We start from the raw sequence: 15246 nt of genomic DNA, 5'->3' as shown, positions 1-15246 counted from the left end.
CTGGGGCTATTAGCATTGTGAGTAAGTCGGCTCGCCACATGCAAAGAGGTCGGACGTGGCTCTGGGTAATCTGGGGCTATCAGCATAGTGAGTGATTCGATTCGCACAATCTCATCTGGTGACGCAAGGCCTGCTTGACTTGGAAAACTTAATTTCTTGAAAAATCTTCAGAATCATGTTATCCTTGCAGTCTGAAATTGCTCCAGCAGTAGTCTCATCGTTGGCATCCACACTGGTCTGGGAGCACAAGCCTCCCCCCAATCGAAGGTCAGCTCCGTGCGGCCCAACATCGCCCAATCCTCCTCTTCCCCCCAGACGCGGGATCTCCTGTCCGTTCGGAGACGCCTTACAAGAGGCGGAGGGCATCTACGATGTACCTCTCTTTAGCACTGAATTCTTCCGGCGGCAGCACGAGCAATTGCTATCGCAGCACAAGCAATTGCTTTCTTCCGAAGGTCCTGAGCTTCCACCAAAACTAAACAAAAACCTTGCGTTGGCCCATACCACGGCGGACTTCTCTCCTGCACATTCACCAAGAAAATCCTTGGACGATCAGTTTAGCAACGGATCACTGGAGGACGACGAAATCTACAACTACCCGATCTGCAGCGCTCAATATTTTCAGCAGCAGCTCGAGCAGTTGCTGGCGCGAGCACCTCCTCTTCCGGCAAAACGTGGGCATATCGACACAGACTCTGCCTACGGATCGACAGAAGACTTGAAATCCGACGGAACCTCCGAGGACATCTTAATGGATAACCGAAAACAGCTCTCTGACCTTTTCAGCACTCGGCACATCACCTCGCAATTTGAGTTTGTCGTTTTTCCGGTCCATGCTTCAAACAGTTCAGGCGAACCTAGTCCAGCTGATGAGATGGCTTCTTCTCCGCGCTCGCCGCCTACTAGGTGCCGGGGACCCAAGCCTGCCCTAAAGCCCAAACCTGGCCAAAAGCCTCTCCTTGTGTCTGATTCCAACTCGAAATCCAGTTCGCCTTACGACATGCCTCCTAGTCCTCGCCCCACTGCCTCTTTCTCCGCAGCGTACGTGTCACAATGCGCGCCGCCTGCTCGCCCTCCTAGGCCTCATGTGTGGCCAAAACCTACTCTCATCATGTCTGGCACCAACTCGAAATCGACCACACCACCCTACGCTGTACGTGCCACGGCCGCCTCAAACTGCGACGTTCCGCCGCGGCAGACGTCGCTTCCCCCCTCTCCACCTGAGAAACAGCCTCGCGATTCGAATCTCAGTATAACATCGCTGGAGGAGGAATTCCTCGCGTCCGGTTCCAACTCGAATCTCAGTATAACATCGCTGGAGGAGGAATTCCTCGCGTCCGGTTCCAACTCGAATTGCGCGATGTCACCTTACGATATACCTAGGATTCATCACGACACCTCAGACTACGACACGCCGCCGGCGCGGCAGGACATCCCGAGCGTTCCTGAGAAAGCGGGACGCGGTCGTCGCCTTTCGGATTTCACGCTGGATGACGACGTTTTTCTCGAGGGTTCTCCGATATTGGGGAATGCGGCACAGCAGAGTTCAACTGTTGATCGCTTTCCTACGAATGAGAGACCTGTCGTACCACCCAAACCCAAAGGTTATGTTCGGCCCGTAGCAAAGGAGGACCAGTTCAACGGCGTTGACCATCCCCAGGGCAGACGCAATGCCCTTCAGCCGGAGGCGACTGACGTAATCGAAGACCCCCAAAATGGGCCTTTGGCCGACGTTGATGTCGTTCTCAGGCACCCCTCTACAGAATCAGACGACACCGACGGACCGATCGTCGTCCGTGTTGACGGGTCGCCTATGGTCCCTCTCAGGCGTCACTTATTGCAACGGCAATTTCAACGTGGCTCGAGCGTTCATGCGATCCGTCACAAAGTGGATTCTGTGGAGTTCCGAAGGCCTGCCGACTGGTCACCTCCTGCGAGGGACAAGCCGTTGTGTGAACAGCCTGTAAACATGAACAGGAATGACGGCAATCCTTGGAGGAACTTCGCACGCAAGTTGAATTTTTTGGGATTGGGGAAGAAGTAGTACCGATTGTGAATGTAATGAATGAATCTGTGTAACTTTAGACTTTGAAAGCCTCAATTTGCCTTCTCGGCGACGTTCAACCTCCAAAGACGTATTTATGTTTGACACTCGAGCCGCAGAACGATTCCGGGATGACAACTACCTCTGCTTCAACACCTTAACCAAGTCGACCGTACTGGAGTACTTCTATATGTGGGATCTAGGGGAGTGATGAACGCAGGAGTCCTTTCTATGAGCTCACAGGCGACTGTATCAACCAGAAACGACGCCGGGGCATGCAGGTGCCAGACGACGCCGACGGAGTCGAGTACACCACACTTGCGACCTGCGACGCCGCGGATAATAGCCTCAGAGCAGCCATTGGAGCTGTCTGGAATCACCCGAATCAGTTCGGAACATTCGTCATTCAAAAGATCAACAGAGTGGGAGGCCGAGAAACTCCTCTTGCGGTCTACTACTGCCTCGGCGGGACGATTTACTCCGCAGTCTCCATCGCATCACTAGTCCGTAGACGAGTCCAAGCGGCCGCCATCAAGATGTCGTCTCTGCTGGAACAGATGGAGTCGATGACTACGTGGAGCACTCTGACGGGCCATGGATGGAGTCAACCGCAGGTACCACGAGACTGTGTGCTGACGGGTGCCACTATAGACCCCCAAACCGAAGCAACCATTCGGACCCTGGACGCGTTTTCACTCCGTCCGCTAGCCAAGGTCGATGAGGTCCTAGAAATACAGTGGCAGGACATGGTCTCCGATGTGAACGGTTTCATTGAGAGCAGTGCCAGTGACAGACTTAAGGCGGCTGAGGTGTGTCTGGCTACGGCCATACGACCTGACATGTTAAACATGCTGCGAAAGCGACTCAAGCTAGAGGCAGGCCTTTCACCAGACGAGACGGTGGAAGGCGACGTTGCAGATTCGCTGCCTGAAGCAGCGGAATCGGTTTTTGCTGAATAAAAAGATGACGTTGCTAGAGTCGGTGCTCGTTCCTCTGGAACTCGGCAACCACCTAGAAGAGAGGTTGCAACAGACGGCTTGGGCGTGGGGGGAGTTCCTCCTTGAGGTGGAGGCGGCGGGGCTGAACACAGAAGCTCTCACTGACCTGGACTACACCAACGTCGATTTTCTTGATGTGTGGCAAATATCGGACTGGTATCTCTTCCCTGGCGACGTGCACCTCGAGGTGACAGATGCCGTGGAGCTTTACTGTTGCCAGGGTCCGCGCGTTTTTCGCGACGCGTTGATTGAAAGGAGGGGGGTCAGCACAGACGTCAAGTGCGCGGACGTCACCGACTGCTTCCAGTCCGCATTGGACCTCGTCAACTCCTACGATCTTCCGGTGGTGGGCAGCATCAACGAGCGGCCTGCTGGGCTGTGGCGCGTGCTGCAGGCAGATCTGGACCTGATGGAGCCTGACTTGGCACTTGACTGGAATGATCTAAGCGTGGGGGTCTTCGCCTGGTTAGCCAAGCTGGTAGACGTGATGCAAGAGATCTATTTACCACAAAAAAGGACGCCTCCTGCAACAGTGATCCTTGAAACAGACGTAACCGAAGAACCCTTGTCTCCTGTCAGTCAAGCAAAAAAGGAGCTGGAAGCAGCACTGGGGAAGACTTCTCGCTGTCAGTCCTTGGCTGTGCTGGTAGACCGTCTCGAGGATCTCGAAACGAAGTTGTTGTTGTCGACTGAGCATTTCGAGAACTGTAGAGATGAGCAGCAGGACTCCGTGGGTAGGCTGAGACTGCAGTTGGAAGATGCTCATAAGGAGGTGGAGGATCTACAGTCCGTTTTGGCCAACAAAAATTCCGAACTGTCCGCATTGAAGCAGATGTTGGAAAGGAACTCTAGACTAGAAGCTGACAACGAAGTCACTGCTTTGCTGGAGACGGAACGAATGCGCATGGCAGCCTGTGAACACGAGAATCAAGGCCTCATGGAGAACCTGCAAAGCCAGGTAGAGCAGCTAACCTCTAACCTAAATGAGGCAAGGTCGCAGATTTCATCTGTAACGGAGTGCAATGCGACGCTGGAAGCACAGTTAGCACAGAAAAGACTGAGGGAACAAGACTCTTCAACAGAGGTCCCGTCCTCACGCTCTAAAGCGGGGGTTGACAAGGCGGCCTGCTGTGTGACTGCCAGTACCCACACAGGCACCCAGACTGAACTTATCGTGGGGTCCGACGCTGTGTTGGAGGCCAAGAGCCTCTTGAAGAACGCCTCAAAAGTGTCGGCGCAGTCCGCTATGGAGTTTCTCAGGCGCGGAAGCTCATTGGAGCGGACACCCCGAGAAGTGTCACAAGAGGTCAGCAGACAAGCCTCAGTGACAGCACAGGCGCAGTTTATTTCCCCCACCCAGTTAAACCGGCGGCGGATGCGGCCAGTGAGACGACGTCCTTTGTCATGAATTATGTGGCAATGACATCACAACTCGGAATCGGCAATAGAACGGGCGGAGGGCGCGGCTGAGGGCAGCGCGACGTGGCTCAAGTTAACACACCGGCGGTTCCCACAGATTGTGTCAATTTGGTCGTGGTCTTTGACGAGGTCGAAAGCGTCGTCCTCAGCGAAGCAGAAGACCAAGATTCTGAGAACCGCCATCTCGAATGCTGTTCCTCCCACGTCTATCATCGCTGCTGGGTATCCCATGGCACCGTCAGATCCGTACCACAATATGCATTGTGCCTCTGAGCCGGTAACAGGATCCATATTGACGTCAACGAAGCTGAGTATCGCCTTGAAGACTTTCAGCTGCTCCTGGTCTGCCCACATGGTGTCGATTCGGGGGTTGGTGAACTCCGTCCATTTTTGAGTAGCGACGTCCAGCTGGATGCCTGATCGGGGCTCAAATTCCGCGGTCCTCTTGTGTTTCATGGGCTTCTTGACCTCGCCAAGGCCGAAGAACGTGGCGAACGGTGTGGTGGAACACACCCGACAATCAAATACCATACACGAAAGGCCATATTTTAGCTTCTGATGGGTCTTCCATTTTCAGCTCTCAATAATCCTTGTCACCCACCTAACACGTCACCCTGTTTTGTAGAACCTCGGACCCTGAGGTTAACCCTGGAATGGGTGCCAGACGAAGATTACGCCCAGCTCTTGGCCGAAGCCCGCTCTTTGTCTCGTTTAAGCCGGAAGCATGCCCGTGCAGGCCGCGAGATGCTGACGACCAAGTCATCCGGAATGTTCGATTGGTGGACGATAGACTCGATGGGCCAGTTCGAGTCAGCTTCCGTCTGCGACCCAAAGAAAGACGCGGACGTCGTGATAGGGTCATCAGTCGCCTATAGTTACGACAGGCTCCAAGAGTACACATCAGCCCAGGAGGCCGAGGAAGACCTCAAGTGCCGCCTCTCAGCGGCCCAGGGAAACTTGGAGGGTCCGTTTGCGCCACACGATCTGGTTGGATCTCTCCACGAGCAGTTGGAACGGGCCCGCCAGCGACTCAAAATTGCGACTGCCAACCTCGCTCTGGTGGACAGGCATGCTATCGGTACTGACAAACTCAACCACGGAGTTGAGCTGTCAACCCGCGCAAAACGCCTGCTCTCAGATGCCCATGTGCTATACGAGCGGGCACATCAAGCAAGGGAGGAGCGACGAGCTCTGAGGCAGGTAGGGGTTAACCCGGATGACAGTGGGCAGCTCTTCCGATTTATGCTGGAATCCGACGTTGTTGGGAAGCACGAGTTGCTGTACTGTTTGAACCTTGAGACGTCGCAGATGATCCGTCTTCACAAACGGAACGGTTCCCATTCAAAATACGAAAGCCATCCATTCTGCCTCGGCGACTTCAACCGAGGACGCTGGTCGCCTGTGGCCGTGCTGAAACGCACCACCTTACCCACTCTCAAGGACGACCTGCTCGGAATAAAGGGCTTCCGAGCTAATTCTGAGTTCGACATCTCGGTCGCGGACGTGCCGGTGCGTCCCGACATCTACTCCGTTCTGAGGCGAGCGGAGATATTCCCCGGCGACATCCCTCGCATAGTCGCCCATCTTAGTCAGACAGCCTGCTAACGATCTGGCTAGAGTCAGACAGACATCTGCAAACGATCTGGCTGGAGTTCAGAAGACTTTTTGGTTAGATTTTTTTTAGTTTTCAGGCCGGTGTCGACTCTTTTCGTGATAATTTCAGCAAATGGCGAAAGCTCTACGGTGGGCACTAGCGGCGCACAAGATAATCGTGGCTCATCGAGGCGCATCCGCCTTCTTTCCAGACGAGTCTAGGGAAGCGTATCTGAAGGCACACATTACGGCACCGGATGTAGTGTGGGAATGCGACGTTAACTTGCTTCGAGACGGCACTCCAATTTGCCTCCATTACCCGATGATGGACGCCACCACGTTCGACACCTCAACGTATGATGCGCGCTGGGTCCTGCTTGATGGACAGGATATGCCGAAGGTCTGGCACACCGAACGATTTGGAGTCGCAACAGTCGACGTGCGAGAGCCACTGATTCGAGATGGCTCACCAACTTTCGAACTGCTCCATGACGTAGAGGAGAGGGACCACGAGCAACGAGGCACAGCAGTGACCCTTCGACAGTTCCTAGACCTGGCTCTGGACCACGGAGCCACAGTGATGTTGGAGCCAAAGCACTCGTCGTTCTACCTCGCGCAAGAGCCCTCGCTTGATATCGTTGGTATTATTGAGAGAGAGTTGGATGGATTTCCCCGGGATCGCGTGTGGATGGAGTCATTCGAGAAGTCGGACATTGAACGACTCGCTTCCAAATTCGCCACCCTCGCACTCGTCCAAGACCGCGAGGAACGGTCTGCTCCTCTGCTGGGAATGTACGAAAGAACTACAACAGGGCATCGACTGTTTAGTGAGATGCCGGATGACACCACACAGATGCGACAATACCGTGGATGAAGGCCCACGGCGTTGCAGGTATAGGTCCCAGCAAGGACCTTGTGTTTCGCCATTCACAGATCGTCGAAGAGACTCAAGCGGCTGGCCTGCTGGTCTTCGCGTGGAGCTTTTCACCTGAAGCTTTCCTTACACGGCATGGTCGGAGGTCACGCCATATTCCAGCCGCTTTTGGAAACAGCAGCGTTGAGTAAGCCAATAAAACCGAACTCACCCAGAGAGATTACGTATTACCTCTCTTGTTTGAATGTCGATGGCGTCTTCACTGACGACCCTGTGAGTGGCGTGGCTGCATTGGTGATGTCCGATAGGAACTGGCACCGCTGCCGGCTGAATTTTTGGAATTAAGTGTGAGGCATGGACAACGGATTGTGCCCTCCTCGCCGCAAGCAGACGAGTCGACCTCGAGGTCGACCCAAGCTCCCGCGAGAAGGAGTGAACCACGAGGCTAAATCCGGCGAAGGTGATGGCGGAGACGATGACGCTCCCCGAGGACGTAAAGGGCGGCGGAACAGAAGAGGTGGGTCACGCAGACCTGTACGCAACAAATCTGACCGTAGTTCCGGCCCGCCGAAAGTTGCCAACATTCTAGAAATCAGCGCAGATCGCCGAACGGGAGTTTTGGATGGTTACGAGGTTCAGTTTCCCAGCGGTTATTTCGACAATCCACCCGAGTCTGATGAGCGGTCGGCGCAACGGTCGTCAGCTACCCCCGTTCTGCTCCCGCCACAGCCAAGGGACAAGCTACAACGGCCGATACGCACAGAACCTCCACCCCGAGAACCATCGCGTTCTTCTTCGAGTCCGACGGTGCTACGGGAATACCACCGTACGCTCGATCGAGATCTTCCTATGGTTGGTCTACAACGACCCTCTGCGAAGACATGGTACCTCATCGGGTACTTGGCTGGGCATATGGCCGGAATCGAGCCCGCTACTAGAGACCGAGCCATCCGAAGCCTGAGCGCCCCTTGTCAGGGTGGAGCGCCGACATTCTACACATGGGACTTGCTCGCGGCTCGGTCGTTCTTTCGTCTTGTGCGTCAAGGACCTGTAACTCTTCTGGACTTGCACAGCGTGCGCCTTCTAAGGGGTGGCTTTTACCGGGAGCTGGCGGGGTGTTGTCAAGACCGGCTGCTTTCTCTGGCTGCTTTTTATAAGGGAACGCTATGCCCCTTCGAGCCCATCCCACGAGATGAGATCTCCAGTTTTCTGTCACAGATACAGACAGGAGGCAACTCCCCCGAGGACCAGTTATTTACGTCATCAGTAGCTGTGGTCCGGTCCCTCCGGACGCATGCCGGGTTGGAGAAACTAGACCAGCTGCTTGAGCTTTGTCTTGACCACGCGGCCAAAACCTCGAGGAATGCGTCTGTCGTCGCTGCGTTGCTATATTACTGCTTCTTGGACGTCTCGCGATCAGAGTTGCCGTTCACCGTCACCCAAGTACCCTTTGGAGAACTGCCGGCGCGAGGAAACCCGCGAACTATTGACGATGTTTGGCCGTGGAAGCGGATCCCGACCAATGGAAGCATGTCTTACGTGCCAATGCTGGCGGTTGCCTCCCTGTTCACGTGGATAGACCGACTAGAGATGCTACTGACAGCGAACCCGAGCCTTGAACTACAATCGGCGCTGTTGGTGACTCTGACACATCTCCGCCAACAACACCATCTTACCCAGCGTGTGGGGTCTGTCCGAGGAAGGCTAGGAGGACTGCTGGCGCTCTCCACTGCCACACTCCAAGCATTCAGCCGCAAGCAGGTGGAGACAGCGCTGACTTTCCGGCTGCCGGAAGACTTTCTCCTCTACTCTGTTTGGATGCGAGATAACTGTCCCCTTTCAATCGACTTTCCCGACAGACCGTCTTTTCCTTCCTATGAGAACCTCACCTCCGGCGTTGTGCATGCCGACATGGAGTGGCGCTGGGCTCTGTGGGCGGAAGACTTGTCTCCGTATCCCGAGTTGACACGGCTTCTGAGGCTAATAACGTTGTGTCACTCATTTGGGCACCTCTCGGGGGAAATAGCGGCCTACCTGCCTCGCGCCTCCGAGCAGCGGAAACAACCGCCACCTGTGAAGGGCCTGATAATGTTCCCTGCCGCGCTGGAACCTGACCGAGGTGCCAGGTCAGAGGTAGCCGAGGGCACCCGCACCTCTCGTGGCGCCCGAAGACGCGAGTTGGAGCGTGCGGAGACTCCTGAGACTCTAAGACCTGTAGTGCTTGATGTCGCTGATCTGGCGTCGCATGGCTCCACAGGTGTAAGTTCCGCGGCGGAATGGTTCAACCAGAGAAAGCGTATCGTACACTGCTGCGATTCATCGGATTGGATTTATGGTATGGGGCTGGTAGAGTGACCACACAGCCAACCACCCCGAGGTCAGAAGGCTTTCTGACCTTGGCGTGGTTGTGACGGTTGTCCCCTGTGAATCCGACGTCATTGAGCTTGCCCAAGAGGTTAACGGGGTGCTCCTAACCAACAGTCCTCATACTGCGTGTGACGAGTGGCTTCGCAGCAATCGGCTTGGATACGAGTTCGCGGATGGGATATTCATTCCCGACTCCAACTGTTACTGGCCCGAAGAATCCTAAAACCTGCAGCCACTATGTTCTGGAGGCGCCCCTCCCGAATTCAGAGGAATCACCTCTCAAGATACATTGCTGAGAGTTCATTCGGTCGAACTTACCAGCAAGCAGTTCGACATCCGCTACGAGCATGATATACACACATGACAATCCTTGTTGTGAGTTTAATTCGAAAATTACATGATGAATCTTTCCTGCGTACCAACAAGGAACGAGACCCTCATTCATCTGGTGTCTTCGTCTGTTCTTGGCATCGCAAGTCGATCAGAGCCAACGCAGCAGAGAAAATCACTTCTCCATCAATCTCTGAAAGTGTTGAAGCGAACGATGTCCAGACGAGTTACAACGGAACCTCCGCTCCCCGTAACTCCTCGTGTAGCCCTTCGGCTCCCAGCTTACGCATCGGATCGCCTTCTGAGGAAGACTTGCGACAGTGCAACTTCACACGGACACCCTCAGTCCCTCATCTCCTCTGGCGCGTCGCCAAATGATGTACTTCTCTTGATCCTCCAAGAGCTTGGCAATGGTGAAATGTCTCCCTATTCCTCGTATGTGGACCTATCTCAGACGGAGATCACCAAGACCGGGGTCGAGCTGCGCTGGAAACGGTTTCAGTTTGACAAAGACGATTACTGCCACCTTCCTGAGGTAGGCCTGAGCCCAGAAGATGGCCAGATCTCCTGCTCGAGTCCACATTTCAATCCCGCACTTCCTGCTCAGTACTGGTATGCTGCTGTACAGTTCCTACAAGACTGTATGGCCGTTGAGGATCCTGTCGGCAAGCTGGACGCGGTACTCAACAGCAGCTGCCTCTCAGGCGGAGGTCGTATGCGTCACCTGGGCATTCGAAACGCCTACCAGAAACTCAAGCGTACGGGCTCAGTGGATGACGACAACGCTGTAGCGAGGGCTGTACGTTCTATGACCAGCTCACTGCCAGAAAAGGATGTGGAAGAATTGAGACCAGTGCTCACTGCTTGCTTTGACCTGTGCCCACCCACCCGACAGAAGTCGGTGTCTAAGGTTCTAAAGGCCAGACACAGCGAACTACACCCACCCACCCGACAGGAGTCGGTGTCTCCAGCCTAATGTAAATGTTGATGTGAGTGACAGATACCAAAATGGTTAAGAAAGGGCTCAGCGCTGAGGAGAAGTGCCGCAGATTGCATGAGCTCATGCAGAAACGGGTGAGGAGGGGGTTTAAGGGGAACAGCGCTCGTTCTTCACTCTGGCTGAGCTCGAGAAGATGGCTACCGAATGCGGGTTTTCCGGCATGCAAACAAAGGAGGTTTTGAAGAACCTTCAAGACGACAACTTGGTCAAGAACGACAAGTAAAAGTGGCACGTAGCTAGTCATTCAGAGTTGGATCCCAATCACTGTTCTGGTCTCTCAGCAGCGATTCTTATGTACAGAAGATGACAGCGTATCAGCAGAACCAGTGAGTAGGTGTTAGGGGGGGCAAAGGCAGGAGGTTGCTCGCCTTCAGTCCGAGTTGCAGATGGCGCGGGACTCGCTAGAGACCGCAAATGTGGCTCGAGTCGGCGTTGGCCGCGATCAGAAGCTCCTTGACCTCGCTGCACTTCAGATTCGCGACGCCTCCGTAACATCCCTTGCTACAGCCGCCAAATGGAGGGATCCGAAGTACGTTGCGTGGGCGACGCGACAGACTGTAGACGCCTGGGACTCTGCTGTTCGCTGGGCTGACAATATGCAGTGCATTCTCGACTGGTTGCGCAAGAGAGTGCCAGTTTCAGATGAGAGCATTGTAGGTGTAGTGGGACCGCCCCTAGAGGATTACGACCCGACGAGTCAGACACTTAAGGCAACCATTATATCGAAAGGACGATGTTTTTTTCATTCACTAACGGGCCACTCGTAGTGCACTCTGCCAATGAAGTTCTTTCCAGCATAGTGCTTCGCTACTTCAGGAACGCAGCGAATTCGGTCGATGTAGTCGGCAGTCACCTGGCTCGTGAACCGCTTATCCAGCGGAGCCAACGTCTCCAGCGCGTTGAGCATCTGCACGTCATAAAACGTGAACGTATCTCCTAACAAGAACTTGGACTTAGTCAACTGCTCGTCAATACGAAGACCATAGGCATTCTGATATTTCGAGGCGTACACCTCGAATTGCTCTAGTCGTCGCTCCGTTGTCATCTCGGTGTAGCGAATAATCCCCAACACCTTCATGATAACGTCACGCATAATGCCTTGCCACATCCGACCAGCGGCGCGGACTGCGGGGTCCGACGGCAGCAGATGAGGCAAGTACTTCTGGAGGAGATACTGCTCTATAGCGTCACTCTGAGACAGCCTGACGTCGCCATCGACCAGGTAGGGAAGATTAGGCACGGCGAGGTTCCATTGGTTCTCCGCCTTCGCAGCGCTCCAAGACTCCATGTCGGTCCAGGATTGCTCAGACCACTCTTGTCCGCTAAGGTCGAGGAGCAGTCGGGAGGTGTACCCCAAACCTCTGATTGCCCAGTAACCAAACTCCATTGTGTGAATTTGACATTCGACATTGGAAGTAGTGGGGAGGATGAGGGTTTTAGTGGGGAGGATAGGGTTTAATTGAGGCCTACCACCACGATTAGGTGTCCAAGATATAAGAGACACGGTGAAGCTGACCAGGGAGGTGTCGAAATCTGGAAGGATGCCACACAAGCGTTTTTGCGGAGCAGCGTAAAGCACATATTACAATGTTCCAAACAGAATGCTTCTCCAACCTCCTCTCGTCCGTGGACATCGTCGTAGGTGAAACCTCTACGGATGCCGACCTCGTAATAGCTCTCGTAAAGCCTGATGTGAGACCCAAAGATTTCCCTAAGAACACTCCCAAGGTCATCAAGCTGATTGAGACCAGCGAGGTCTTCAAACTTCAACCACTTGTCGATAGAGTCGAATTTGAAGGTGACAACGGAGTTGTGGTATCAGCTCTTGTGGAAAACCAAATGCTAGCTCTAGTCGGCTGCGGAGTGAAACCCTCTCCAGCATCTGCCACAAAAACTGGCAAAGCCGTGGCTGAGGCCATCCGAAGCCTCAAAGGCAAACGCGTGCAGTTGGTCGTGCCGGAGATGGAGGGAGCCGGACTGATTGTGAAGCAGGCTCTCTTGAACCTCATGAAAATAGAGACCTTCCTGTCGGAAAAGAAGAAGGCGCGGCCTCTTAGCCTTAAACACTTGTACATCAGCGGATTCAACGACTGTTCTGTCCTGTATGTGGTGGCTGGCGTACAGACCACAAAGGAGCTCATTGCCGCACCCGCGAACTTCGTAAACCCTCCCACGCTGGCTGCCTTCACGAAGCACAAGGCTGGTGAATGGGGATTTGAATGTCGGAACTTCGGGGTGCAGGAGGCCGCTCGAAAAGGTATGGGTGCGTTCCTTGCTGTGGGCCAGGGCTCTACCAAGACTGAATCCCAGTTCATTCACCTCGTGTACACCCCAACCTCAGAAGTTAGACGCCGAGTGGTCTTGGTTGGTAAGGGAGTGTGTCATGACACTGGTGGTTACAATCTGAAAGTGTCCGGAGGAATAGAACAGATGAAGTACGACATGGGTGGCGCTGCCGCGGTTCTTGGTGCCGCTGAGGCGATTTCACGCCTAAGGCCAGCTGAGGTCGAGGTCCACTTCATCTGCCCCGCTGTCGAGAATAGAATTAGCTCCAGTGCCTATCTTCCGGGGGACATCATCACCGCGATGAACGGCACTACAATCGAGGTTGGCAACACCGATGCCGAAGGCCGACTTATTTTGGCTGACGCTCTCTGCTACGCCGACGAGCTCCTGAAAAAGGACGACCTGCCCGCTCTGGTGTTGGACATCGCCACCCTCACTGGCGCCTGCAAAGTTGCGCTAGGAGATACCCTCGCAGGCCTTTTCGCTTCGAGTGACTGGTCGGCTACGCTGTTACTAGAGAGTGGCCAAAAATCTGGGGACCGGCTCTGGAGAATGCCTCTCGAAGACGGTTATGTCGAGCGCCTCAAGTCCAGTTTGGCCGACGTGAATAACATCGGCGGCAACGGCGGCGGTGCTATGAGCGCCGCATCCTTCCTCCAGCAATTCGTCGACACTGACAGGGTGGACTGGTGCCATCTAGATATTGCTGGTGCGGGGTATGAATGGGCTGAGAACCTACCAGTGGGGTTTGGCGCTCACCTCTTCTATATCGTTGTGGAGGCGTTGAGCCGTTTGTAGTAAACATCCTGAATCCGTATGACGTTTTTCGTGTGCCTTTCTGTGGAGGGACTTGTTCAGTTAATTTGTTGGTACTGTGGGGTAATGTGTAACAAATAATCAGTTGTCGCATAAAGTAAAATGAAGCTTGCCATTTACATCGCAACCGGTGTCGCTTCAGCGGTCACGACCGATGATTATCAAGTCCCTTACCAGAAACCGGTTGTTGGGTTTACATTTGACGACAACGAGAGAAGCGAGGTAGTTAAGGCTACCGACTACCTTAAGGCGCCTATGATCAGGCATGCGGTCGTCCAGGATAAGGACGGCTCGGATATCTTCGGGAACGCAGACAAGGACGTTGACAGCGTTTGGAACGACGTTTTGAAGATTATGAACCAGAGTAAGCTCAGAGGGTTCGGTAAGTGAATTGTTCGTGATTTCATTAAATCAATTTGTTACTTGCTGAGTGTCTACCATAAAGCCACACGCAAAGATTTTACGCATAACGTGGTGGATCGTCGAATTTTACGCATAACTTGGTGAATCGTTGAGACGTTGTGGGTGGATTGTGGGGCCAGTCATGTGGGGTGCGACTGCCAACCAAAAACACCTGAGAATATCAAATGAAGCTTGCCATTTACATTGCAATCGGTGTCGCTTCAGCGGTCACGACCGATGATTATCAAGTCCCTTACCAGAAACCGGTTGTTGGGTTTACATTTGACGACAACGAGAGAAGCGAGGTAGTTAAGGCTACCGACTACCTTAAGGCGCCTATGATCAGGCATGCGGTCGTCCAGGATAAGGACGGCTCGGATATCTTCGGGAACGCAGACAAGGAGGTTGACAACGTTTGGGGCGACGTTTTGAAGATTTTAAACGAGAGTAACCTCAGAGGGTTCGGTAAGTGAATTGTTCGCGATTTCATTAAATCAATATGTTACTTGCTGAGTGTCTACCATAAAGCCACACGCAAAGATTTTACGCATCGTTGAGATGGATTGTGGGGCCAGTCATGTGGGGTGCGACTGCCAACCAAAAAGACCTGGGAATATCAAATGAAGCTTGCCATTTACATTGCTACCGTTGTCGCTTCAGCGGTCACGACCGATGATTATCAAGTCCCTTACCAGAAACCGGTTGTTGGGTTTACATTTGACGACAACGAGAGAAGCGAGGTAGTTAAGGCTACCGACTACCTTAAGGCGCCTATGATAAGGCATGCGGTTGTCCAGGATAAGGACGGCTCGGATATCTTCGGGAACGCAGATAAGGACGTTGACAGCGTTTGGAACGACGTTTTGAAGATTATGAACCAGAGTAATCTCAGAGGGTTGAGCCATTAATGTGTATGTAATCTGTAGTTAACGAAAATCACTGCAGATTTAATTTCGTTGCAATAGATTTGAATACTTTGCTGGACTGGCCCAACATACACACCTTGAATATCTTGCTGGAAATATACTCTACTGTCAATTGGCTGCAAAATTGAACCGGTCACAAGATTATAAAACGCAGTTTACATCATAAATACCAACCAAGTAAACTACATCAA

At 53.5% G+C, this 15246-nt stretch overlaps 12 protein-coding genes across 18 annotated transcripts; 10 read left to right on the top strand and 2 right to left on the bottom strand.

The window, feature by feature from the left end:
* Positions 1–175: 175 nt before the first annotated feature.
* On the top strand, positions 176–2044 carry KVP18_004055 (uncharacterized protein; the record flags this gene model as incomplete). Its single annotated transcript, XM_067956320.1, has 1 exon — positions 176–2044. The coding sequence occupies one exon, from the start codon at positions 176–178 to the stop codon at positions 2042–2044; it is 1869 nt and encodes a 622-aa protein (XP_067809351.1).
* Positions 2045–2141: 97 nt separating this feature from the next.
* On the top strand, positions 2142–4450 carry KVP18_004064 (uncharacterized protein; the record flags this gene model as incomplete). 3 transcript variants are annotated; one of them, XM_067956341.1, is made up of 3 exons in its annotated part: positions 2142–2236; positions 2265–2955; positions 2981–4450. In XM_067956341.1, 3 exons carry the CDS (start codon positions 2142–2144, stop codon positions 4448–4450), a joined length of 2256 nt encoding a protein of 751 aa, XP_067809371.1. The 3 variants fall into 3 exon arrangements, with proteins under 3 accessions (XP_067809371.1, XP_067809370.1, XP_067809369.1); XM_067956340.1 differs by lacking the exon at positions 2142–2236 and having other exon boundaries at positions 2320–3003; XM_067956339.1 differs by lacking the exons at positions 2142–2236; positions 2265–2955 and having other exon boundaries at positions 3008–4450.
* A 17-nt stretch (positions 4451–4467) lies between these two features.
* Positions 4468–4992, bottom strand: KVP18_004076 (uncharacterized protein; the record flags this gene model as incomplete). The annotated part of the gene is made up of 1 exon (XM_067956360.1): positions 4468–4992. The coding sequence occupies one exon, from the start codon at positions 4990–4992 to the stop codon at positions 4468–4470; it is 525 nt and encodes a 174-aa protein (XP_067809388.1).
* A 237-nt stretch (positions 4993–5229) lies between these two features.
* Positions 5230–6066, top strand: KVP18_004066 (uncharacterized protein; the record flags this gene model as incomplete). 2 transcript variants are annotated; one of them, XM_067956344.1, is made up of 1 exon in its annotated part: positions 5230–6066. In XM_067956344.1, one exon carries the CDS (start codon positions 5230–5232, stop codon positions 6064–6066), a length of 837 nt encoding a protein of 278 aa, XP_067809374.1. The 2 variants fall into 2 exon arrangements, with proteins under 2 accessions (XP_067809374.1, XP_067809373.1); XM_067956343.1 differs by having other exon boundaries at positions 5257–6066.
* Positions 6067–6187: 121 nt separating this feature from the next.
* KVP18_004054 (uncharacterized protein) lies at positions 6188–7273 on the top strand (the record flags this gene model as incomplete). Of its 2 annotated transcripts, XM_067956318.1 has the most annotated exons (3): positions 6188–6881; positions 6908–7115; positions 7144–7273. In XM_067956318.1, the coding sequence occupies 3 exons, from the start codon at positions 6188–6190 to the stop codon at positions 7271–7273; spliced, it is 1032 nt and encodes a 343-aa protein (XP_067809349.1). The 2 variants fall into 2 exon arrangements, with proteins under 2 accessions (XP_067809349.1, XP_067809350.1); XM_067956319.1 differs by lacking the exon at positions 7144–7273 and having other exon boundaries at positions 6188–6928.
* A 9-nt stretch (positions 7274–7282) lies between these two features.
* Positions 7283–9518, top strand: KVP18_004081 (uncharacterized protein; the record flags this gene model as incomplete). Of its 2 annotated transcripts, XM_067956366.1 has the most annotated exons (2): positions 7778–9263; positions 9292–9518. In XM_067956366.1, the coding sequence occupies 2 exons, from the start codon at positions 7778–7780 to the stop codon at positions 9516–9518; spliced, it is 1713 nt and encodes a 570-aa protein (XP_067809393.1). The 2 variants fall into 2 exon arrangements, with proteins under 2 accessions (XP_067809394.1, XP_067809393.1); XM_067956367.1 differs by lacking the exon at positions 9292–9518 and having other exon boundaries at positions 7283–9283.
* A 174-nt stretch (positions 9519–9692) lies between these two features.
* Positions 9693–10601, top strand: KVP18_004073 (uncharacterized protein; the record flags this gene model as incomplete). Of its 2 annotated transcripts, none has more annotated exons than XM_067956357.1 (1): positions 9693–10601. In XM_067956357.1, the coding sequence occupies one exon, from the start codon at positions 9693–9695 to the stop codon at positions 10599–10601; it is 909 nt and encodes a 302-aa protein (XP_067809385.1). The 2 variants fall into 2 exon arrangements, with proteins under 2 accessions (XP_067809385.1, XP_067809384.1); XM_067956356.1 differs by having other exon boundaries at positions 10044–10601.
* Positions 10602–11367: 766 nt separating this feature from the next.
* Positions 11368–12012, bottom strand: KVP18_004065 (uncharacterized protein; the record flags this gene model as incomplete). Its single annotated transcript, XM_067956342.1, has 1 exon — positions 11368–12012. One exon carries the CDS (start codon positions 12010–12012, stop codon positions 11368–11370), a length of 645 nt encoding a protein of 214 aa, XP_067809372.1.
* A 200-nt stretch (positions 12013–12212) lies between these two features.
* On the top strand, positions 12213–13709 carry KVP18_004061 (uncharacterized protein; the record flags this gene model as incomplete). The annotated part of the gene is made up of 1 exon (XM_067956333.1): positions 12213–13709. One exon carries the CDS (start codon positions 12213–12215, stop codon positions 13707–13709), a length of 1497 nt encoding a protein of 498 aa, XP_067809363.1.
* Positions 13710–13829: 120 nt separating this feature from the next.
* KVP18_004052 (uncharacterized protein) lies at positions 13830–14117 on the top strand (the record flags this gene model as incomplete). Its single annotated transcript, XM_067956316.1, has 1 exon — positions 13830–14117. The coding sequence occupies one exon, from the start codon at positions 13830–13832 to the stop codon at positions 14115–14117; it is 288 nt and encodes a 95-aa protein (XP_067809347.1).
* Positions 14118–14314: 197 nt separating this feature from the next.
* Positions 14315–14602, top strand: KVP18_004078 (uncharacterized protein; the record flags this gene model as incomplete). The annotated part of the gene is made up of 1 exon (XM_067956363.1): positions 14315–14602. The coding sequence occupies one exon, from the start codon at positions 14315–14317 to the stop codon at positions 14600–14602; it is 288 nt and encodes a 95-aa protein (XP_067809390.1).
* Positions 14603–14749: 147 nt separating this feature from the next.
* On the top strand, positions 14750–15037 carry KVP18_004047 (uncharacterized protein; the record flags this gene model as incomplete). Its single annotated transcript, XM_067956307.1, has 1 exon — positions 14750–15037. The coding sequence occupies one exon, from the start codon at positions 14750–14752 to the stop codon at positions 15035–15037; it is 288 nt and encodes a 95-aa protein (XP_067809338.1).
* Positions 15038–15246: the final 209 nt, after the last annotated feature.

This window comes from the organism of the source record quoted next (assembly GCF_019968955.1).
Source record: "MAG: Porospora cf. gigantea A chromosome Unknown PgA_NODE_35_length_61652_cov_340.663, whole genome shotgun sequence".
Classification (NCBI taxonomy): Eukaryota; Apicomplexa; class Conoidasida; order Eugregarinorida; family Porosporidae; genus Porospora; species Porospora cf. gigantea A.
This window is presented reverse-complemented; position numbering and strand designations above follow the sequence as displayed.